The sequence below is a fragment of the Bos taurus genome, chromosome 7 (assembly GCF_002263795.3).
Source record: "Bos taurus isolate L1 Dominette 01449 registration number 42190680 breed Hereford chromosome 7, ARS-UCD2.0, whole genome shotgun sequence".
NCBI classification, from domain to species: domain Eukaryota; kingdom Metazoa; phylum Chordata; class Mammalia; order Artiodactyla; family Bovidae; genus Bos; species Bos taurus.
In genome coordinates this window covers 13,417,696-13,443,763 of record NC_037334.1, presented here as the reverse complement: position 1 = coordinate 13,443,763, position 26,068 = coordinate 13,417,696, and the positions used below count along the sequence as shown (strand labels likewise).

Sequence of the window (26,068 nt, the reverse complement as noted above, 5' to 3'; positions counted from 1 at the left end):
AAGAGTTCAATACACCTGAAGCAATTTAGCATGTACACACACATTCTCATTTATTTCTAGATTCACACCACTGTAGTCAGAAATGACACTGTATGATTTCAATATTTTCAAATTTATTGATACTCGCTTTGTGGCCTAAGATGTAAATTATCGAAAGAGTGTTCTACGTGCACTGGAGAAGATTGTTCTTTCTGCTTTTGTTGAGTGTAGTGTTTATATAGGGCTTTCCTGGTGTCTCAGACAGTAAAGAATCTGCCTGTGATGTGGGAGACCTGGGTTCAATCCCTGGGTTGGGAACATCCCCTGGAGAAGGGCGTGGCATCCCACTCCAGTATTCTTGCCTGGAGAATCCCCAAGGACAAAGGAGCCCAGCAGGCTACAGTCCATGTGTTTGCAAAGAGTCGGACACAACTGAGCAACTAAGCACACAGCACAGTGTTTGTGTGTCTCTTGGGTTTTGTTAGTTTATAGTCATTTGTAAGCCCTCTGTGTCTTTTTTTTGTTTATCCAGAGTTACTATCCTTTGCTGAAAATTTGCATTAAAATCTGTAAGTGTTAGTGTAGAAATTTGGATTTCTCACTTCACTTCTGTCAAGTTTGCGGCACATATTTTGAGGCACTATTGTTTGGTGTGTATATGTCTCTAATTGTTCTATAATCTTGATTATTAACCATTTTATCCCTATCTGGCTGCTACCTATTTCTATCTATCTTTCTTTGTCTAGTTTAACAGTTTTGACTTAAAGTCTACATTATTACTATATTAACTCTCTTTTGGTAATGATTTACCTACGTTTTTCCATTCTTCCATTTGCAATCTATTTGTGTTTGTGGATCTACAGTGAGTCTCTTATAAATCACACATATTCACATCAGGTTTCTTTTATCCTTTTCCCAATCTCTGTCCTTCAGATTAGACAATTTAATTCACTTATTTAAAGTATCTACTGACAAGGAGATACTTAATTCTCTACCTAAAATTTATTTTCTGAATAAACCATGTTTTTCTCCAAATATAGACCCAGGAGTGGGACTCCTGGATCATATAGTAATATAATGTGTGTGTGCATGTTTGCTGAGTAACTTCAGTCACGTCTGACTCTTTGAAACCCTATGGACTGTAGCCTGCCAAGTTCCTCTGTCCATGAGGTTCTCGAGGCAAGAATCCTGGAGCTGATTGCCATTTCCTCCTCCAGGACATCTTCCCCACCCAGGGTTTACACCCGCCTCTCCTGTGCCTCCTGTACTGGCAGGTGAATTCTTACTGCTAGCACCACCTGGGAAGCCCAGCTACAGTCCATGGGGTCACGACTTAGCAACTAAACAACAAAACAAAGCCTCAAGGATTCCTTCCATTTTCTTTTTACCTGTGCATAAGAAAATAAAATCACCTTGAAATAAAATAAGCGGGTAAATTATCAGAAGACATAATCATCAAATGAGAATTTCCCTGGAGATCAAAAGGTTAAAAATGGATATGGCGAATGCAGAGGCGAAACAGTTCTCTTCTCAAAGTAACAAAACATTTTGCATAGAGACAATATTCCATTTTTATTTTCCTCCATTCCTGCCCTTCCATTCTGAGGCAACTACAGTCTTAACTTTATTGTGTCTCTTGGCATTGTGTTAAGCTGTTTTAATACACATGTATGAGTATGTGTGTGCATCTGTGGTTATATGCATGTGTATGTGTGTGTCCCAATGCAAATGCCCCTTGCTTCTAGAAGAAATAAACTGTGATATTGTGAGACAGGAGAAAAAGTAGGGAAGTGACATTAGTGAATCAGAATGAAATGTACTAAAATTTGTTTCCTCTTTCTGTTTCTATACATATGCAAGATATAGTGGTCATTTCAGAACATGAATTCTTCCCTGAAATTAGAATTTATCATCTCACGATTGCTCTTTACATCTCTCCTCTTCTTGTTCCATCCCTCACTATCCTTCCTAAACTAAACCGTGTTATTTTGTCCAGTCATATTTATGCCATAAACAAATCACTACAAAACTCAGAAGTGGCCACAGGACTGGAAAAGGTCAGTTTTCATTCCAATCCTAAAGAAAGCTGATGCCAGAAAATGCTCAACTACCGCATAATTGCACTCATCTCACACACTACTAAAGTAATGCTCAAAATTCTCCAAGCCAGGCTTCAGCAATATGTGAACTGTGAACTTCCAAATGTTCAAGCTGGTTTTAGAAAAGGCAGAGGAACCAGAGATCAAATTGCCAACATCCACTGGATCATCAAAAAAGCAAGAGAGTTCTAGAAAAACATCTATTTCTGCTTTATTGACTATGCCAAAGCCTTTGACTCTGTGGATCACAATAAACTGTGGAAAAATCTGAAAGAGATGGGAATACCAGACCACCTGACCTGCATCTTGAGAAACCTATATGCAGGTCAGGAAGCAACAGTTAGAACTGGACATGGAACAACAGACTGGTTCCAAACAGGAAAAGGAGTACATGAAGGCTGTATATTGTCACCCGCTTATTTAACTTCTATGCAGAGTACATCATGAGAAACGCTGGGCTGGAAGAAACACAAGCTGGAATCAAGATTGCCGGGAGAAATATCAATAACCTCAGATATGCAGATGACACCACCCTTATGGCAGAAAGTGAAGAGGAACTAAAAAGCCTTTTGATGAAAGTGAAAGAAGAGAGTGAAAAAGTTGGCTTAAAGCTCAACATTCAGCAAATTAAAATCATGGCATCTGGTCCCATCACTTCATGGGAAATAGATGGGGAAACGGTGGAAACAGTGTCAGACTTTATGACGCTAAAGCTGAAACTCCAATACTTTGGCCACCTCATGCGAAGAGTTGACTCATTGGAAAAGACTCTGATGCTGGGAGGGATTGGGGGCAGGAGGAGAAGGGGATGACAGAGGATGAGATGGCTGGATGGCATCACTGACTCGATGGACGTGAGTTTGAGTGAACTCCGGGAGTTGGTGATGGACAGGGAGGCCTGGCGTGCTGTGATTCATGGGGTCGCAAAGAGTCAGACATGACTGAGCGACTGAACTGAACTGAGCTGATAGCATGAGAAAATTTAGATGAGTGATTTTTATATTTTCCACACATTTTGAAGGTTAAGCACTATTTACAGTTTTTATAAAATGCTGACTATAATCTGCATGTTGCAAAATACATCCCTGTAGTCTATATTATACCTGATAGTTTAGGCCACCAATCCCCCCCACCTCTCTATTGCCCCTCCCTCCCGGCTGGTAACCACTAATTCGTTCTCTATATCTGAGAGTCTGCTTCTTTTTAGTTATATTAACTTGTCTGTTGTATTTTTTCTATTACATACCAGTGATACCATACAGTATCTGTCATTCTCTGCCTGACTTATTTCATTCAGTATGACAATCTCTGGGCTTTCCTAGTGGCTCAGTGGTAAAGAAACTGCCTGCCAATGCAGGAGACCTGCGTTCGATGCCTGGGTTGGCAAGATCCCCTGGAGGAGGGCGTGGCAACCCACTCCAGTATTCTTGCCTGGAGAATCCCATGAACAGGGGAGCCTGATGGTCCATGGGGTCCCAAGATTCAGACATGACTTAGTCTGAATGACTAACAGCATGACTAACAGCATGACTAACAGCATGACTAACAGCATGACTAACAGCAACAACAATAATGACAATTCTAGGTAATGACCGTCTCTAGGTCCATCCATGTCGCTGTAAATGGCATTATTTCATTTCTCTTTTATTTTTTTTTTTTACTTTACAATATTGTGTTGGTTTTGCTATACATCAACATGCATTCTCTTTTAAATTTTATTTTAAAATTTATTATTTTTTCTTTTGTTATATTTATTCATTTTCTAATTGAAGGATAATTTTTTATGGAATTGTGTTGGTTTCTGCCAAATATTCACATGAATCAGCCACAGGTATACAATTAGGGAAATTGCTTTACAATGTTGTATTGGTTTTCTGCTGTACAACAGTGCAAATCAGCCATAATTATGCAAATGTCCCCTTCCTCCTAAGCCTCTCTCCCTTCCCACCAAACCACCTCTCTAGGTCATCACAGAGCACCAGGCTGGGCTCCGTGTTATACTGCAACTTCTCACTGGCCATCTGTTTTACACATGGTAGTGTATATATGGTGATGATGCTTTCTCCATTTGTCCCACTCTCTTCTTCCCCGACTGTGTCCACAAGTATTTATTCATTTATTTGGCTACATCAGGTCTCCGTTGTGGCATGTGGGATCTTCACCATGTCATACTTATTCACACGGCAAGTGCTGCAGCGCAGTTATGCTCAGGACTGTCTGAGTCAAAGTCTTAGCCCAGAGGATTGATGTTGTTATGGTTACTTGTGCTGACTCCATGTTCATGGTGCAGAATTTCCCATTAATGAAGAAAATATGCCTAAGTCCATTCGTCTCTAAACATTAGTATACTAATAAGCTGTTCACACCTTGGAGACTTTCTCAAAACCATTGATTCTCAAGAAAAATGCAAAAATGTATTAAAGCAACTAGAATTTAGGGAATCAACTCTTGCCTGTTCTGGGCAATCAATAAGCACATTCTCACGGGTCTTAACACAGAAAGTGGAAGTGTCATTGAATTGATCCTGGCACATAAACCAGGGACTCCTGCAGGTGCCAGTACCCAAGCCACCCAGTCTGTAATGGGGCCCAACAGAAAAAGAGGAAGAAGATCTGACTATCATGATTGATTTTCAATATTTATTTTCCTGACGTTACGTGCTAATTACACAACTGAGAAAGATGTGTCAAAACATAAAGCTAATAGAGAACAGATCAAGTTACTGAGTATCAGGGGATTAATTATTTCTAAATATGTCATAAAACCAGAGAAAGAAATGGCAACCCATGCCAGTATTCTTGCCTGGAGAATCCCATGGACAGTAGAGCCTGGCGGGCTATAGTCCATGGGTCACAAAGAGTTGGGCACAACTAAAGCAACTTAGCATATGTCATAAAAACTTGGAAATGAAGGACAGGATGGGTCCCGTTGGGCTACCTAGCTAGAGAATAAAGGAAAAGAAAAATAAGTCTAGAATTAATAACCTATTTGTGGAGATTAATTACTACTGTTCATATAAAGTCTGAAATAGTATGGTGTCTTTTCTCATTAGCTTTCAAGTAAAAATGTGACTTACAGCTAGACAGGAAAGAGTGTGCATGTATTTATCTCATACACTGTTTTGTGTGTAGTAGGGAAGGTAAGAGATTCTAGATATAAGGTCTCATTTTCTCATCCAGTTGTGAGCATCTTAAATAGCAAGTCCTTTATACCAGGGGCTAAGGTCCCTGCTAAGTAATTAGCACAGATTAAAATGTTTAAAATCCCACAACTACAAAAGCATTTGAAGTATCCAAGTGAACTTTGCTCAATTTCCTTTTTCCTTCTTAAGGCTGACAATCTTTTCCTCTTTAAAAAATTTTTTTTTTTTCTTTTTTTGCTGCTCGGGTCTCCTTTGTTGCATGTGGATTTTCTCTAGTTGCAGTGAGCAGGGGCTGCTATCTTTGATAGTCTTTTCCAGTGAGTCAGCTCTTCACATCAGGTGGTCAAAGTATTGAAGCTTCAGCTTCAGCATCAGTCCTGCCAATGAATATTCAGGGTTGATTTCCTATAGGATTGACTGATTTGATCTCCTTGCTGTCCAAGGAACTCTCAAGAGTCTTCTCTAGCACCACAGTTCAAATATATCAATTCTCTGACACTCAACCTTCATGGTGCAATTCTAGAACTGTTGAATGTTTTCTGTTTCTTAATTTCTCACCTCAGTTTTATAGAGCACAACCTGATTTTCCTCTGTGGTCAATATACACAGACTTCCTACTCCCTTTTTAGACTTTTGTTATCACCTTTTCTCAATTTTCACATAATAGATTCAACATACATTTTCTCCACATTGGAGAACTTTGGATTGAATTATGTCCTTTGGCCACCTCATGCAAAGAGTTGACTCATTGGAAAAGACTCTGATACTGGGAGGGATTGGGGGCAGGAGGAGAAGGGGACGACAGAGGATGAGATGGCTGGATGGCATCACCGACTCGATGGACGTGAGTTTGAGTGAACTCCGGGAGATGGTGATGGACAGGGAGGCCTGGCGTGCTGCGATTCATGGGGTCACAAAGAGTCAGACACGACTGAGCAACTGCACTGAACTGAACTGAGAGTAAAAAAAAAAAAAAATCTTTAAGAAATAAACAAACAAGGAAGCTACCAGAAACTAAAAGCTTTTGCACAGGAAAGGAAACAAACAAAAAAGGACTTTAGTTTGATAAATTCCTTCTTTTTTCCCAAATTCATGTTAACTAATTGTCTCACCCCGAGACGCTAAGAGGACACTATGTTTTCCTCTCCACCTCTTTTTAAAAATACATACTGGGACGTCCCTGGTGGTCCAGTGGTTAAGAATCCACCTTCCAATTCATGGGACACAGGCTCAATTCTTGCTGGGAGAGCCAAGATCCCACAGGTAGTAGGGCAACTGGCTCCATGCTCCACAACCAGAGAAAGCCTATAGGCCGCAACGAAGACCCAGTGCGGCCAAAATAAAATAAGTAAGTAAAAAATATATATTCATTTGAGTTGTTTAACATGACAAGTTAAATTACCCTTATTTTTAATTGAAGTATAATTGCATTACAATATTGGTTTCATTTCTGCCATATACCAATGTTATAATTTCATTAGGTATATATATCAAATTGTCCTGTTAATTTCCACTGGCTATGTAAAACAGATAATCAATGGAAATTAACATGATAATTTGATATATAAGCCTAATGAAATTACTACTGCAGCCAGAATAATGATCATATCCATCCCTTCACATAATTACAATATTTTGTAATCAGTGTCCACTTTCTATCCCAACCATTCTCCTAAAAACATTCCCCTCAGTATCACTATAGAAAGAATGCCTAATTCAGGTTTTAATTTGATAGAACCTGACCAAAAAGTCATAATCAAAAAGTTCACACACATTTTAAACATGTCAATATTAGAGAAGAGCAAAGTCAGTTTTCAAGCCTAAATTGAACTGTTTTAGTTATTTTGGAATTTCATCATTGCAGCACTTTGGTGAAGTAAGAGTCAGGCATTTGGTCCAACCTATTATTCTTGTTTGTTGACTCATACTGGAGCCCAAGTACAAGGTAGGTAACACAACTACAAAAGATGTTCCTCAGATAAGTTTCCGCAAGGCTTGCTTCATGTCTCTGTTCCTCAGGCTGTAGATGAAGGGGTTCAACATTGGAGGGACCACCGTGTACATCAATGAGGCTATTGCTGTCTCCTTGGAAGAGTGTGTAAGTGCAGAACTAATGTACACTCCAAAAGCTGTCCCATAAAATAAGGAAACCACAGAGAGATGAGATCCACAGGTGGAAAAGGCTTTATATTTCCCACCAGCTGAGGGCATTCTCAGAATGGAGGAGACAATTTGAGTGTAAGAGAAGATAATGCCAAGGAGAGGAACACCACCCAATATGCTAGTCACTAAATATACCACGATGTTATTGATGAGGGTATCAGAACATGCCACCTTGATGACCTGATCCAGTTCACAGAAGAAATGGGGGATTTCCAGCTCTGTGCAGAAGGACAGTCGGAATACCATCAGAGTGTGGAGCAGGGCATCTGCACTGCTAATGACCAGGGAGAGTAGAATCAACAGGCCACAGAGGCAGGGGTTCATGATGACAACGTACCTCAGTGGGTGGCAGATGGCCACATAGCGGTCATAGGCCATCGCTGCCAGGAGAAAGTTTTCCAGGCCTGCAAATAAGAGGACAAAACAAACCTGGGTGAGGCAGCCTGTGTAACTGATGGATTTGCTCCGTCTTTCAATGTTCACAAGCATCTTGGGGACTGTGGTGGTGCTGAAACAGAGGTCAGTGAAGGACAGGTGGGAGAGGAAGAAGTACATGGGGGTGTGGAGGTGGGAGTCAGAGCCAATGGCCAGCATGATGAGCAGGTTGCCAAGCGCAGTGACCAGATATATGGTCAGGAATAGACCGAAGAGGAGGGGCTGCTCTTCTGGATCTTCTGAGAGACCAAGGAGGAGAAATTCTGCTATATCTGTTTGGTTTTTGGTTTCCATGTTGTGGCTGAGTCTGATGAGAAAAAAAAACAAAAAAAACAAAAAAACATGTGAAAACAGAAACAGACTCACAGACCTAGAGAACGAATTTATGATTGCTGGGGGGGAAGGGATAGTTAAGGACTTTGGGATGGACAGGTACACACTGCTATATTTAAAATGGATAACCAAGGACCTACTCTATAGCACAAGGAACTCTGCTCAATGTTATGCGGCAGCCTGGATGGGAGGGGAGTGTGGGGGAAAATGGATACATGTGCATGTATGACTGAGTATCTTCACTGTTCACCTGAAACTATCACAACATTGTTAATCGGCTATACTCCAATTTAAACTAAAATTTTTTTTAAAAAAGAACAAATACATGTGATAGGACACATAATTGATGTACAAGAACCCATTCTTTTAGAACACTATAACATCTACATTGTAAACTGAACTGAAAATATTTTTCATCTTTTTCTTTACCTTCTGTCCCTCTTTTAGTCTTACTTTCTCAACCTCTTTTCTTTCTGTCCTCTGTACTCCCTCTAAACTAATTTATTCTTTCTCACATTGTACCAACTAATAGAAATAAAATATGGAACAATGTATAGCTTATTCCTTGGGAATCCTCCAAAGCTTCCAACCAGCAAGCAGGGAAAACAAAATCAAGCATAGGGAAAGGGGATGGAGGGATAAATTGGGAGACTGGGACTGACATACACACACTGTTGTTCAGTCGTAAGTCATGTCCAACTCTTTGTGACCCCATGGACCCTCCAGGCTTCTCTGTTCATGAGGTTCTCCAGGCAAGAATACTGGAGTGGGTTGCCATTTCCTTCTCCAGGAATATACACATTATTTTATATAAACTAGTATCTATTTTATAGATAGATAAATGATATATATATTTATACATAAAAATAGATAACTAATAAGGATCTACTGTATAGCACAGGAAACTCTACTCAGTACTCTGTAATGACTATATGGGAAAAGAATCCTAAAAAAAAAAAAAGTGGATAGGGACTCCGCTTGATGGTCCAGTGGTGAAGAATCCACCTTCCAATGCATAGGACATGGGTTCAAACCCTTGTTGGGGAACTAAGATCCCATATGTCCCTGGATCACTAAGCCCCCAAGATACAACTACTGAGCCCATGCCCTACGATTACTGAGTCCTCGCGCCCTGGAACCCTCACCACATAACTAAAGCCTGTGTGCTGTAACTAAGGCCTGGTACAGCCAAAAATAAATAAGTAAATAAATATTTTTTAAAAGAATGAATATATGTATAACTAATTTACTTTGCTGTACACCTCCTGAAACTAACACAACATTGTAAATCAGCTATACCCCAATACAATTTGTTTATTTTATTTTGTTTTTAAACTTTACAATATTGTATTAGTTTTGCCAAATATCGAAATGAATCCGCCACAGGTATGCCTGTGTTCCCCATCCTGAACCCTCCTCCCTCCTCCCTCCTCCCTCCCCATACCCTCCCTCTGGATCATCCCAGTGCACCAGCCCCAAGCATCCAGTATCGTGCATCGAACCTGGACTGGCGACTCGTATAGATCAGTCTTGTGGACTCTGTGGGAGAGGGAGAGGGTGGGGAGATTTGGGAGAATGGCATTGAAACATGTATAATATCATGTATGAAACGAGTCCCTAATAAAAATTTTAAAAATAAAATAGTGAAGTGAAAATCACTCAGTCGTGTTCAACTCTTTGGAATCCCTTGGGCTATACAGTCCATGGCATTCTTCAGGCCAGGATACTGGAGTGGGTAGCCTTTCCCTTCTCCAGAAGATCTTCCCAACACAGGGATAGAACCCAGGCCTCCTGCATTGCAGGCAGATTCTTTACCAACTGAGCCACCTGGGAAGCCCAAAAATAAAATAACACACACACACACAAACCATACGCATATTAAACATGGGCTTTAGAGTAGAGTTTTTCAAACTGTTTCTTGCATCAAAATCCACTGGAGCGTCTGTCCAAACCCATATTGCTGGCCCCAGAATATGAAATTCAGAATATGAATTTCAGAAGATTGGGCATGGGACTCAAAATCTGCCTTTCTAACAAATTTCTAAATGTTGTTGTTGCTGGATTAGGTTTTACTTTGAAGACCAGTCTTCTGGAGCCCAGATCAATGCGGGACTAGAAAATCAACTCGTTCACGTGCTCGTGCAGACCCAGTACATTTAATGGGGAAAATGATGGCCTGACTCATCTGTGTTCTCTCAGTGCTCTGGGAATTCATGTCCAAAACTCAGTTCAACCACTCCCTTTTCAATGGTCATCAAATTCTATCCTTTCTTCTCCCTTTCCATTTATGCCTCATTGAATTCTTATCACAAAACTGTGCTATAAGCATTGTAGTTAATAATGGCATTAACAGGTATCACTGAAATAAATGTATTATTAACTGCTCACACTACCACCAGCACAGTGTTCTAGTGTGAGGCATATTTTTCAGCACTTTTCTCATTCTCACGAATTCTTTCTGCAACTGTTTGATAAAGAGCTTATATTAAAAAATTTAAAGCACTCTTACAACTGAATAATAAAGACAAGTAACTCAAATTTTTAAAATGGACAATATTCTTAATAGATGTTTCTCAAAAAAAGATACATGAATGGTCAAAAAATTACATAAAAATGTGCTGAATATCAGTCATTAGGAAAATGCAAAGGAAGCTTCAGTGAGATGCCACTACAACACCCATTAGATAGACTCTAATAATATTAATTATTATTATTATAATAAAGCAGACACTACTAAGTGGAGAAACTGGAGTTGCTGAGAATACAAAATAGTACAGCCACAAAAAATTTCTTAAAAATTTAAGAACAAATACTATATTTGCAGTCTCCTGCCTAGGCATTTACCCAAACATGTGTTCACATAGACATTTACATATACGAATGCTCATAACATCATTCACCGTAGTGAAAAGTAGAAGGAATCCAAATGCCCATTAACCGAAGAATGGAGGGGGAAAAAAGTATTTCCATACAATGGAATATCATTAACAATGGAATACCATGAAGCAGTTAAAGGGGACAAATTGCTGATACATGTTATGAATGAATGGGAACCTTTCATGCTAAGTGAAAGAAGATAGAGACAAAAAACTACATATTATGTGATTCCATCTATATGAAATGTCCCCATAAGACAAGTTTATAGAGACAGAAAGCAGAAAAGTATTGGTCAAACTGTAAGGATGGGAGTGAACATTAACTGTGAAAGGCAATGAGGGAGCTTTTTCAAAGTGATGGAAATGTTCTAAAACTGGATTATGCTGATAATCGCACAACTCTATAAATTTACTGAAATCATGGACTCATACGCTTACAGTGGGTGATGTACTATAACTATACTTCAATACAGTTGGTAAGGGGGCTTCCCAGGTGACACCAGTAGCAAAGAATCCACCTGCCAGTGCAAGAGATGCAAGAGACGTGGGTTCGATCCCTAAGTCGGAAAGATCCCTTAGAATAGGAAATGGCAACCTGCTCCAGTGTTCTTGCCTCGAAAGTTCCATGGACAGAGGAGCCTGGAGGGCTACAGTCCATAGGGTCACAAAGAGTCTGACGTGACTGAGCAACTAAGCACAAAATTGGTAAACATGAAAAAAAAAAATGATACGAATCAATACCAAATCTTGGCAAGGAGGTACTATGGCAAATCTCGTACATTGTCAATATGTCATTCTAACTAATTTTATTCTCTGTTGACCTATGAATCAGGTTCTTCTAACATCCTCCTGTTTATCTATGGCCCCATGGAAAGATAAAGGTAAAGTGAGATGACGGTATGAGGTATGGATGCAAAATACTTGGCACTCCAGCAAGAGCTGGTGAAGTGATTCGCACTCAGGTTTCCAGACTTTAGAATTGAACTTCCGCCACTGGGTGATGCAAGCGTCGGGGAGTACAGATTTATGTATCAGGAAGGGTTGACCAAATTCCATCACTTGCCTTTGAAAACTTCCACCTAATAAATCCTTACCCTGATTTTGAAACTCTTCTAACATCTGACCACAAGGGTGGTATCCAGATGTGACAGCAACAGGAAAGAGTCCACACTCAGAACCTGAGATCAAGATTGGAATATGATACTTGAGGACTTTGGGAGTCCAGTGGTTAAGAACCCACCTGCCAATGCAGGGGACTTGGGTACGATCCCTGGTCTGGGAAGATCCCACATGCTGCAGAGCAACGAAGCCCGTGCACCACAACCACTGAGCCCATGCTCTAGAATCTGTGCCCTGCAACAGGAGAAGCCAACGACAATGAGAAGCCTGTGCACAGCAACAGAGAGTAGCCCCTACTTGCTGCGACTAGAGAAAGGCTGTGTGCAGCAGTGAAGACTCAGTGTACCCAAAAATAAATAAATATTCTTTTAAAAAAAAAAGAATACGCTACTTGAAAACATAAGCTATTATGTGAATGAGACTCTCTTTTCTCCCAAGAGTATTTACAATATAATATGACAAGATTACTTATATATTCCAAAAAAGAAGAATTGCAGGAAATAGAAAGTGCATGGCATTTTTTAAATGAAGGCAAAATTAACTAAAAAGCAACAATCTGTTGGCGTGTTAAAGCACAATCCTGGAGTGAGGAAGATAAAATCTCCCAACACAAGTGTCCAGTCTGCTTGACAGAAGAATTGCTACAACAACAGTAGGAAGAGGGAGACAATTGTCAATCAGTCTTAAAATAGAAAAAGCAAAGTGAGAATCCTACATTCAGATACCTGGAAACCTTGATAACTGTGGAACTTAACATTATAATCAGTAAAAATGGCTTATTATATTCTGCATGCATGAGTGCTAAGTCACTTCAGTGGTGTCTGACTCTGCGACCCCATGAACTGTAGCACACCAGGCTCTTCTGTCCTTGGGATTCTCCAGACAAGAATACTGGAGTGGGTGGGTTGCCATGCTCTTCTCCAGGGGATCGTCCTGACTCAGGGATCGAACCTGCATCTCTTAATGTCTCCTGTATTGGCAGGTGGGTTCTTTACCATTAGCGCCACCTGGGAAGCCCCAGTATACCCAGAGAAAACCATTATTTAAAAAAAGACACACGTGCCCCAATGTTTAATGCAGCACTATTTACAATAGCCAGGACATGGAAGCAACCTATATGTCCATCAATAGATGAATGGATAAAGAAGTTGTAGTACATATACACAATGAAATATTATTCAGCCATAAAAAGGAATGAATTTGAGTCAGTTATTGTGAGGTGGATGAACTTAGACCTTGTTATACAGAGTGAAGTAAGTCAGAAAGAGAAAAACAAATGTTGTATATTAATGCACATGTATGGAATCTAGAAAAATGGTATACACGAACCTATGTGAAGGACAGGAATAGAAATGCAGATGTAGAGAAAGGACATGTGGACACAGTGGGGGAAGGGGAAGGCGGGAAGAATTGGGAGAGTAGCGCTGGCATTCATACACTGCAATGTGTAAAGTAACTGGCGAGTGGGATCCGGCTGTGTAGCACAGGGAGCTCAGCTCGGTGCTCTGTAATAACCTAGAAGGATGCTATAGGATGGGTGTGGTGGGAGAGGGTCGAGAAGGAGGGGATTTATGTATGCATATAGCTGCTTAGATGGTAAAGAATTTGCCTGCAATGCAGGAGACCCTGGTTCAATCCCTGGGTTGGGAAGATCCCCTGGAGATCTTAAACTAACAAGTTTAAGAGATGTCTGTTATCTCCATTAATGGACAATTGTAAATCTCTTTCTCCTTTTCTTTTTTGTTTTTCCTTCCATTGTAGCCCAGCCAGTGAGATCTGTCCCTGCGTTCATTTCCTTCTTTTTATGGTAGACTATGGGGCTTCCCTGGTGGTTCAGATGGGGTTGAAAAGAGTCAGACAGGACAGAGTGACTAACACTTTCACTTTCATGGAAATAATTGGGCGTCCTGGTGGCTCAGACAGTAAAGAATCTGCCTGCTATGTGGGAGAACCGGGTTTGATCCCTGGATCGGGAAGATCCCCTGGAGTAGGAAATGGCAAGCTACTCCATTATTCTTGCCTGGAACATTCCATGGACAGAGGAGCCTGGCCGGTTAAAGCCCACATGGTCACAAAGAGTCAGACACGACTGAGCATACACACGGAAATAATCAAACTCAGCAATATGATTGGTTCCATATTGCTTTTGTTGGGGGCACATCTGTCTCTGTTGTATAAAAACTGACAATATTAGGAAAAGAAATGTGGAAAATTAGTATGGCACTTCAGAACATCTTTCTTCTATGACTGTAAGTGCCCAATCTATGTCTAGGTCAGGAAGCCTTGCCCACTTGCTCCCAAAACAATCCTTTATATATCAGGATCAACTCAAGAGCATTCCAACTTTCTGTGTTATGGTGAGTTCCTAAGAATATAACCATTGGTTCACCTGAAACATGCAAGAGGTATTTGACTGTGTCCTGGGTGCATCAATGATTATCTCAAATATTCTGGTGAACCAATGTTTTAGAAAAAGTTTATGACAGGAATAGCTCCATTGTTGTAACTAAACTCACTCTGAGTTTAATTGTTGTGTTTAGTCGCTAAGTTGTGTCCAACTCTGTGATTTTGGCTGCCAGGTTCCTCTGTCCATGGGATTTCCCAGGCAAAACACTGGAGTAGGTTGCCATTTCCTTCTACAAGGGATTTTCCTGACCCAGGGATTGAACCCATGTCTCCTGAACTGGCAAGCAGATTCTTTACCGCTGAGCCACCTGGAAAACCTCGAATAGCTCATCAGGATACTGATATTTGGAACTGATTGGCCCTCGGTAAACTCTGCTTCAACAATGACAAAATATGTGCTCTTAACATTAAATTATAAAAGCTAGCAACTGTAACTGGAGAAAGCAATGGCACCCCACTCCAGTACTCTTGCCTGGAAAATCCCATGGACGGAGGAGCCTGGTAGGCTGCAGTCCATGGGGTCACTAAGAGTCGGATACGACTGAGTGACTTCACTTTGATTTTTCACTTTATGCATTGGAGAAGGAAATGACAACCCACTCCAGTATTCTTGCCTGGGGAATCCCAGGGACGGGGGAGCCTGGTGGGCTGCCGTCTATGGGGTCGCACAGAGTCAGACATGACTGAAGCGACTTAGCAGCAGCAGCAGAAGCAGCAGCAACTGTAACAGCATCACTAAAGATTTTGACTCAGTTGCTCCTGAGTTTAATTATGTCTCCAGCACTTGCTCTGTAAACGAGGAAATTTTTTCAACTGTGGGAGAAGCCCCAATCCCATTTGGACAATAAGAACCATCATGAAACCTTACGGGAATGCAGGAAGGATGAGCAGACAAAAGTCACAAGTACAGTGTTTTATATACAAGACACTCTTAATATTACTTATTGTGATTTGTTTCTGCAATGGACACAAGTGGCACCACCAGGCATGGTTTATTATAGAAGAAAAATAATTGGAAGAGTAAGACAAAGGAAGAGAGGAGAAAGGAAGAATATCTTTAGCATGATAACTGTAATTTTCAGGGAAAAATGGATATGCTGAAACTCCTGTTGGGAATCTTGCTTAGATAGAGAAACAGGAATTCTCCAGGTAAAAATCCTGGAGTAGGTTGCCATTTCCTACTCCAGGGAATCTTCTTGACCAAGGGATCAAACCTACATCTCCAAATTGCAGGCAGACCCTTTACCATCTGAGCCACCAGGGAAACCCCGGAGAAAAAGGAGTGCATAATTCAAATGACATCAGTGATTAATGCTCCTTTCTCATGGACACATGATAAAACATGTCACAATTAAAGTGAATAAGTTAGACTTCGATATATCAACCCAAATAAAAAGTTCAGAGAAAGAATTTGCCCCTAAAGACATCTATATCACAATACAATTTAAATGCTTTAAAATAACAAAATATTAAAAGTTCAATTCTTATTATGAAACATTGCAAGCATAAAAAAGTACAGATAACAAAGTCCACCCACTAAGGACCACTAAGTTAAAATATATTGCCATAATTTGAGGTAGATATTTTAAAGAATTTTTTTTCATATCCTCAATTATTTTTCATTCCCAAAGGGAATCATGATAATGAACTTGGTGTTCACTATTCTCCTCTGATTTTAATATGATGACTAAGTACTCATAAATTATATTCTTGTTCTGCATTTACTCTTTACACATTGTACATGGAATTTTGCATTTTAAAATAGTGTTTAATGTCTTGGTACAGCTTTTTCTGGTTCATTAACTATCTTACCTTGCTTCTATGTCTTATTACATCACTATTTAAATTATCCTTTTTCCTATAGTGGGGCACTATCATTATTGCCTTTTACACCCAAACACACACACGAAATGTGTAAAACAATTTTAAATAACACATGGAGAACAACCAAATTCAAGATTGTGGTTGCCTCTGGGGATGAAAGTGAACGTGGCGGATTCAATTTGATATTTGGCAAAACTAATAAAATTATGTAAAGTTTAAAAATAAAATAAAATTTAAAAAAAGATAGATTTTATTTATTCACATTTTTGTTAATTTAATAAAAGAACTCTGGGGTTTCTCTGGTGGCTCAGTGGTAAAGAATCTTCCTGCCAATGCAGCAGGCAGGAGACACGGGTTCAATCACTGGTCCAGGAAGATGCCACATGCCAAGGAGCAACCAAGCCTGTGTGCCACAACTATCGAGCCTGTGCTCTAGAGCCAGGAACCAGAAGTGTTAAAGCCTGTGCACCCTGAAGCCCATTCTCTATAAGAGAAGCCACTGCAATAAGAAGTCCAAGCCCCACAACTAGACAATAGCCCCTGCTTCTGCAACCAGAGAAAAGCCCAAGAAGCAACAAAGACCCAGCACAGCCAAAAATAAAATAGATAAATAAAAGAGCTCTGATGAGAAAACAAAAATTTTACTAATCCTGGAAGCATGGATAGATGCTTATGTATTCTATGGTGCTCTGCACTTTAAGATATTTCATACATTGCTAAAGAGAAACCAGTAGACTGGGATCTGCTTCATTGTCCACCTCTTCTTTCTTAGATTATTCATAATCATGAAATATTTTCAATACTAACTTTTCTTCTATAAAGTGGTATCATGAGCCAGCAATGGGAAGGAAAGCAGAAGCTGGGTGCACCCCTCTGCCCCTTGACAAAGTAATAAAGGGCACGTAAGAGAAGTTTAGAACATTCTTCAGGTTGAGCAAGCAGATTAATCTTGAGGATGGAAAAAGTCCCTGGACTTTGGGATCAGAGTAGATCAGCAGAGTGAGAGACAGTCACACATAAGTGCAAAGGTACAAGGAAATAGACCAGGGAGATTGATGGGCCATTAGCAGCCCCTCCCAGGTAATCCAGCTCTGCTCATCTTCTTCAGGAACTCACCTCATAGCTGCCCCCAGATCGACTGCTAAACAAATGCCCGTCCCTATTTGCAGAACATGAAATAGAGGACTCCAAAGCGCATGGTGCCAACACTAAGTGATGACATTCAGTTCTTCCCTGGATGTGAAGGAGGAAAAATGGAAGCTCTGGGTCCATTCAAGTAGCACAGAAAGACAGTGAAGCACCGGGCTCCTGGGCAAAAATGATGGTCCTTGTGACTAGCGTCAGGTGTGTTTCACATGGCCTGGGAGGGTTTTTGAGTGGGGTGGTCAAAGGCAGACTTATTTGCAGTCTCTCTGTCTCTTGGGGGTTCAATATCCAAAGCTTCTCATTAGTCAAATTCTTTTACTCTCATGTGATCACAGGGCAGTTCAGATTCTTGAGGAGCAAGGCTCAGAAGTGAAAAACTTTTTGCTGTGAATAATTCTTTACACTGACCTTCTCCCTGAACATTTCTTGGCTCACATTAATTTCAAGTACCCTACCTCAACATATTTTTTATTGTTATTGTATTATAGTTCTTTTTTTTAAATCTATATTTAAAGGCACTGCTTTACCCCTCTCCTAATTGATACTACATTTAAGCTCAAAAATGTAGTTTCCATATACGGGTAGATATATATTACCTGTATATGTACATGTGGTACTATGGTGAATGTACCCTACAAATGCACACACTAAGGGCTAATTTTATGTATGGCCTATTTAACATTGGTTCTGTTTGTGTATATACTATTAAGGAAATAGTAAAGGTCAGTTTTCATTCCAATCACAAAGAAAGGAAATACCAAAGACTGTTCAAACTACCGCACAATTGCATTCATCTCACACGCTAGTAAAGTAATGCTTAAAATTCTCCAAGCCAGGTTTCAACAGTACATGAACCATGAACTTCCAGGTGTTCAAGCTGGTTTTAGAAAAGGCAAAGGATCCAAAGATCAAATTGCCAACATCTGTTGGATCATCAAAATAGCAAGAAAGTTCCAGAAAAACATCTATTTCTGCTTTATTGACTATGCCAAAGCCTTTGACTATGTGGATCACAACAAACTGTGGAAAATTCTGAAAGAGATGGGAATACCAGACCACCTGACCTGCCTCTTGAGAAACCTGTATGCAGGTCAGGAAGCAACAGTTAGAACTGGGCATGGAACAACAGACTGATTCCAAATAGGAAAAGGAGTACGTCAAGGCTGTATATTGTCACCCTGCTTATTTAACTTATATGCAGAGTACATCTTGAGAAACACTGGGCTGATTGAAGCACAAGCTGGAATCAAGGTTGCCAGAAGAAATATCAATAACCTCAGATATGCAGATGACACCACCCTTATGGCAGAAAGTGAAGAGGAACTAAAGAGCCTCTTGATGAAAGTGAAAGAGGAGAGTGAAAAAGTTGGCTTAAAACTCAACATTCAGAAAATTAAGATTATAGCATCTGGTCCCATCACTTCATGGCAAATAGATAGGGAACCAGTGGAAACAGTGGCAGACTTTATTTTGGGGGGCTCCAAAATCACTGCAGATGGTGACTGCAGCCATAAAATTAAAAGATGCTTGCTCCTCAAAAGAAATGCTATGACCAATCTAGACAGCATATTAAAAAGCAAGATACATTACTTTGCCAACAAAGTCTGTCTAGTCAAAGCTATGGTTTTTCCAGTAGTCATGTATGGATGTGAGAGTTAGCCTATAAAGAAAGCTGAATGTTGAAGAATTGATATTTTTAAACTGTGGTATTGGAGAAGACTCTTGAGAGTCCCTTGGACTCCAAGAAGATCCAACCAGTCCATCTAAAGGAAGTAAGTCCTGACTATTCATTGGAGGGACTAATGCTGAAGCTGAAACTCCAATACTTTGGCCACTTGATTCAAAGAACTAACTCATTGGAAAAGACCCTGATGCTGGAAAAGATTGAAGGTGGGAGGAGACGGGGACAACAGAGGATGAGATGGTTGGATGGCATCACCGACTCAATGGATATGAGTTTGAGTAAGCTCCAGGAATTGGTGATGGACAGGGAAGCCTAGTGTGCTGCAGTACATGGGGTCTCAAAGAGTCAGACACAACTGAGCAATTGAACTGACTGAATACACTTGGAATAAAATTATTTAATCTGCCAGAATAATTGTCCTAGCATTCAGGTAACTTTCCCTTTTCAATACTTCCAGAAGAATCATACCCATGGAACCAGACAACCAAACCAACTCCTCTGAGTTTATCCTCCTGGGACTTTCAGAAAAGCCAGAACAGGAGACTCTCCTCTTTGCTCTGTTTCTCTGCATGTATGTGGTCACTGTAGTGGGGAACCTGTTGATTATCCTGGCCATCAGCACAGACTTCCACCTCCACACCCCCATGTATTTCTTCTTGGCCAATCTCTCCTTGGTTGATTTCTGCTTGGCCACTGACACTGTCCCCAAGATGCTGGTGAGCATCCAAATCAAGAGCAAGTCCATCTCTTATTCCTGCTGCCTGACACAAATTTACTTCTTCCATTTCTTTGGCATCATGGACAGTGTCTTAATAGCTGTGATGGCTTATGATAGGTTCATGGCTATATGTCACCCCTTACACTATACCAGTATCATGAGCCCACGCCTCTGTGTCCTGCTGGTTGGAGGCCCGTGGGTATTTTCTGGCTTCATCTCCCTCACCCACATCCTGCTGATGGCCCATCTGGTTTTCTGTGGCAATACTGAGTTGCCTCACTACTTCTGTGACCTCACCCTGCTCTTCAGACTTTCGTGCACTGACACCTCTGTGAACAAGATTTTTGTGCTCATTGTGATAGGGATGGTCATAGCCATGCCTTTCATTTGCATTCTGGCTGCCTACGTTTAAATTATTGTGGCTATCATGAAGTTGCCCTCTGCAGAAGGCAGGAGGAAAACCTTTTCCACCTGTAGCTCCCACCTCTCTGTGGTTGCCCTCCTTTATATGACTACCTTTGGGGTCTGTGTCCTTCATATGTCTACACAGCCATGAAGGAGAAAGCCTCTGGTGTGATGTACGCTGCCCTCACCCCCATGCTGAAGCCCTTTATCTACAGCTTGAGGAACAGAGACCTAAAGAGGGCCTTAAGGAATCTCATGAGAAAAAAAAATCATCTCATCTTCATGACCACAAGGTCATCTGGGAGCTTCCTAGGGGCAGGACCTCAAAATCTAGGGTCCTGGACAAGTGTATGGAATTACAAGAGTTGGAAGTGCAGCCATTCTGAATTTTGAATTGCAGAAGTTTAAAAGGGAACATCAGGAGGGTCCTATAACTATTTTCTCAAGTGTGTGTGTGTGTGTGTGTGTGTGTGAGTGCACGTGCACGCACTCAGTGGCATCTGACTCTTTGTGACAACATGGACTGTAGCCCACCAGGCTCCTCCCTCTGTGGGATTTTTCTGTCAAGAATATTGGAGTGGGTTGCCAGTTCCTTCTCCAGGGGATCTTCCCTACCCAGGGATCAAACCTGCATCTCCTGCATCTCCTGCATTGCAGGCAGATTCTTAACCACTGAGCCACCAGGGAAGCCCATTTTCTCCAATACTGAAGCCAAAAAGGGTGTTTTTTAGGTAAACCTCATGCTATCACCCAGAAGATCAGCGTAGCCCTACCAGCTTGGGTTTACCCTGGTTTTGAAACCATTGAACACTCAACAAATATTTATTAAGTACATATTCTGGGCTGGATGTAAATGCTGCTCATGGAAATATGAGCAGGAGAGATAAGATCCCAATAGTCTGGAGTTTACAGCTGAGTGTGGGAGAGTATATTGTACACTTAGTTGTAGTAGGATGGAATATAAACATGAGACGAAGGATAGAATCCAATAGGAACATACAACAGAGTCTGAGGGAGATTTAGGGGAAGTCTTCCAGGAGAGGTGATCCAAAAACCCAAAGGATGAGAATATGTTGATCAGGCAAAATGAGGAGAAAGAACGTCTCAGAAAGACAAAACAACTTGTGGAAAGGTAAGAAAGCAAGAGAAAGAGTGAAGCATGCATTTGTGAAGTTAAAAGTCCAGTTACGCTGAATGATGTGGGAGGTGCCAGGTACTGAGGGCTTTAGGATCAACCTAAAGAACCAGTCCAAAGACCAATCCAAAGAACCAGCCAGTTAACTTGACTTCCAAGGACTAAAGTCGGGGAGCATGGGGATGAGTTGTACAGCCCCCTTCCTCCCACTCCTATCCTGTCTTCATGGGGAGCATGAAGGCTTGTGCTGGATAAAAGTTGTGCAAGACACAAGGGAGAAAGAGATTCAGACCATGCCCTAAGGAAATGAGGAAATACTATTTTTTGGTGTATATCTCATAGACAAAGAGCAAAATACCAGTCAACTGAATCATAAATCTCTAAACCAGAGGGAAGCTTTGGCATGCTTCAATTGCCATATATGCCTGTGGAATGTATCCAAGTGGAAACACTGCTTGTACCAGAAATGAGCTGTGCTTTGCTTAGTTGCTCAGTCCCGTCTGACTCTTTGCAACCCCATGGACTGTAACCCGCCAGGTTCCTCTGTCCAGGGAAGGGGATTCTCCAGGCAAAAATACTGGAATGGGTTGCCATGCACTGCTCCAGGGGATCTTCCCAACCCAGGGACTGAACCCAGGTCTCCTGCATTGCAGGCAGATTCTTTACCAGCTGAGTTACCAGAGAAGCCCAAACCAGAAATGAGAGCTACTCATTATGAGTTTATCTTGTGCCTAATACTACGCTTTGTTTCTTTTCTATGTCTCATCTAGTCACTCTAAATCTCCTATGAAAGCATTAAGTCTCACTTTATTAGAGAGTAATCCTATTATGTATATGGAGCGTTACAACTAAAGTAAAGCAGACAGTGACTTTGCAGAGGTCAGAAGTTTTCAAAAGGTGCTAAGAATCTGATGTCATCCTTAGTAGAATGGCTTTAAAGAATCCTACATCTAGTTTGCCTCTGTATTTTCCTTTCATGAAAATTAAATTAGAATGTATCAGTTGAATCAACAGACCTGCTGCAGTCCCATCTTAGTACTCTCTTAGTAAGGGTACATGTGAGAAAAGTGAAAATGCACTTGGTGGGTAATATTCTAATGGATAAAATCCAAAATTTAAAAACGCTAAAGTTTGCCCATGGGGCACTCATGGATCTTACCATGCCTTTTTCTTTATTTTTTTAATATTTATGTATTTATTTGACTGTGCTGGGTCTTAGTTGGGGCATGTGGGATCTAGTTCCCCAAGCAGGGATCAAACCCAGACCCCCTTCAGAGAGAGCATAGAGTCTTTGCTACTGGCCCACCAGAGAAGTCCCTGGCCATGCCCTTTTAGAATAACACACACACAAACACACACAAACAACACAGGTAAAAGTTGAACCACAGCACTCTTTCTTCCTAACTCCCCTCCATTTTCTTGCCACATGAATAGGAATTACCATTCTACCATGTTGGCTGGGAGAGGGTTTGAATTGCCAGTGACTTTGAAAGTGACTACAGGGACTTCCCCAGCAGTCAGATGGTTGGGACTTCGCCTTCTAATGCAGGAGATGTGGGTTCAATCCTTGGTCAGAGAACTGAGATCCCACATGCCTCATGGCCAAAACACCAAAACATAAAACTGAAGCAATATTGTAACAAATTCAATAAAAACATTAAAAAATGGTCCACATTTTTAAAAAAATACCTTTTTTTAAAAAAAGGAAAAATGATCACAATATGGGGACTCATAGAATCTTTATGAATATTTCTCTCTCTGATACAGATAGATACAACTTGAGGTAAAGCACTGATTTAACCACCCTTTTCTCTATGGAAGGAGATGTTCCATCAGCCAATAAAAACCTAAGATTTCCAGAATATTTTCTGCCTGTTAATAAATAAAAATCAGAGCTCTGGGAGAGATTTGTCTTGTTCGTCATTCTGATATCAACTTCAATCATTTGTTGACCCCAATATATGCTTCATTCATTCATTCAACAAACATTTACCAAATATCTATTCCATGATGGCTATTTTTCTTAGCAGTGGGCACAAAGCATTAAACAAGAGAAAGTAAAGGTTTTTCCCCATGTCTACAAAAAGACAGCATGAGAGCTTATCAACTCTTTTCTCCTAATTGTAGGGCAATGACTTTTAGAGGCCAGAAATGTTAAAATAGTACTCTTTCCTTCAATTATCATGAATGTATACATGGGATAAAATTCCAAGCTCTGAACATTAAAAACAAAACAGAGTTTACTGATGTTTCTTTAAAAAAATAAAATTAAACAAAACAACCATTACTAGCCCAAACAATCTTCACAGGTGGCACTAGTGGTAAAGAATCTGCCTGCCGATGTAGGAGAAGAGAGACTTGGATTCAATCCCTGGGACAGAAAGATCGCTTGGAGTAGGAAATGGCAACCCACTCCAGTATTCTTATCTGGAAAATTCCATGGACAGAGGAGCCTGGTGGGCTACAGTAGTCCATGGGTCACAAAAAGTCAGACTTGGCTGAGCACACACAGCAGCAGCAGCAGCAGCAGCAGCAGCAGGGGAAATAACAATTAAAAAAAAAATTTAATTAACCACTGATAGTGAGAAGGACATGAAAGCCATAATGCAAGGACAGCATGCTAGATGAAGGAAGCTAAATATGCAGTCAGAAACAAGTTTGGATTAGGAGTTGTCCGTGTCTTTTTTTTCTTTTCTTTTTTAGATGTTTTCTTGATGTGGACCATTTTTGAAGTCTTTATTGAATTTGTTTCAATATTGCTTCTGTTTCACATTTTTATTTTTGGCTGCAAGGCATGTGGGATCTTAGCTCCTGGACAAGGGATCGAACCCATAAGTCCTACATTGGAAGGCGGATTCTTAACCACTGGGCCACCAGGGAAGTCCCTCTATGTACTTCTCATTTAAGTTTTTCTTTCCTTTCTCAATCTTAGATAAATTCTGCAAGTGTTGTAAGTACACCATGTAGTTCAGCTAAAATAATACACATTTATTATTTCATAATTTCTGTGGACCAAGTATGACTTTGCTTTAAGCTCTCTTATAGACTGTAATCAAGGTGTCATGAGTGGGATTGTTGTTCTTTTTTTCTTTTTTCTTGTAAATTAATTCATTTATTTTGATTGGAGGCTAATTACTTTACAATATTGTAGTGGTTTTTGCCATACATTCACATGAATCAGCCATGGGTGTACATGTGTCCCCAATCCTGACCCCCTCCACCTCCACCCCATCCTTAATGTTCAGTCACTAAGTCATGTCCGACTCTTTGGACTCCGTAGACTGCAGCATGCCAGGCTTCCCTATCCTTCACTATCTCCCTAAGTTTGCTCAAACTCTTGTCCATTGAGACAGTGATGCCATCCAACCATCTCACTTTTTGTTGCCCCTGTCTCCTCCTGCCCTCAATCTTTCCCGGTATCATGATCTTTTCCAATGAGTTGGGTCTTCACATCAGGTGGCCAAAGTATAGGACCTTCAGCTTCAGCATCAGTCCTGCCATACTCAATGATGAAAGACCAAAAGCTTTTCCTCTAATGTAAGGAAAAAAACAAAAATGCCTGATTTTACTACTTCTTTCACTATAGCACTAGAACTCTTACAAAGAGCAATTAGACAAGAAAAAGAAATTAAAGGCATCCAAATTGGGAAAGAAAAAAGTAAAATGATGTTTGTTCATAGATGACATAATCTTATAGGTGAAAAACCCTGAAGATGCCACACAAAAAAACCTATTAGAACTTACAAATTCAGCAAAACTATACAGTTCATGAAGGATATAAGAGCAGTACATGAAAATCAGTTCCATTTCCATATACTAAGAATAGATTGACCCTGGTGTCAACCTAAATGTCCTTCAACAGAGGACTAAAGAAGTTGTGGTATATATACAATGATATACAATGGAATTTTACTCAGTCATAAAAAAGAATGAAATAATGTCATTTGCGGCAACATGGATGGATGTAGAGATTGCAGTACCTAGTGAAGTCAGTCAGACAAATAAAGACAAATATCGTATGATATGGCTTATATGTGAAATCTTGGGGGGAAAAAAGGTACAAATGAATTTATTCACAAAACAGAAATAAAGTTACAGATATAGAAATCAAACTTATGGTTACCAGGGCATAAGTGGCAGGGAATAAACTGGAAGATTTGGATTGATATATATACACTACTATATATAAAATAGACAGCTAATAAGGACCTATCACACAGGGAACTGTACTCTGTAAGGACCTTCATGGTAAAAGAATGAAAAAAGGAGTGGATATATGCATACATATAAGATTCACTTTGCTGTATACTTGAAACTTACATGATATTGTAAACCAACTATACTCCAATAAAAATTTTTAACAAAATTTAAAGCTTCTGAATGTCAAAGGGCCCTATGAACAAAATAAAAAGACAGCTCATGGAATAGGAGAAGACATTTGTAAACCATAGATCTACTAAGGAATTAATATCTAGAACACATAAAGAATTCCTACATGTCAACAACAATAACAAGCTAAACACTCAATTAAAGATGGGGCAAGGACTTAAATAGACATTTCTCCAAAGAGAATGTACAAATAACCAGTAAGCATGTGAAAAGGC

The 26,068-nt window shown here is 40.3% G+C and overlaps 1 protein-coding gene and 1 pseudogene across 1 annotated transcript; one reads left to right on the top strand and one right to left on the bottom strand.

Annotated features, from left to right (window-relative positions):
• Positions 1-7,194: 7,194 nt before the first annotated feature.
• OR7G7 (olfactory receptor family 7 subfamily G member 7) lies at positions 7,195-8,112 on the bottom strand. Its single transcript, NM_001390471.1, has one exon. The coding sequence runs from the start codon at positions 8,110-8,112 to the stop codon at positions 7,195-7,197; it is 918 nt and encodes a 305-aa protein (NP_001377400.1).
• OR1M10P (olfactory receptor family 1 subfamily M member 10, pseudogene) lies at positions 19,677-20,590 on the top strand (annotated as a pseudogene).

Coding starts and splice junctions, on each gene's coding strand:
- OR7G7 (NM_001390471.1), bottom strand. CDS start 8,112: ATGGAAACCAAAAACCAAACAGATATAGCAGAATTTCTCCTCCTTGGT.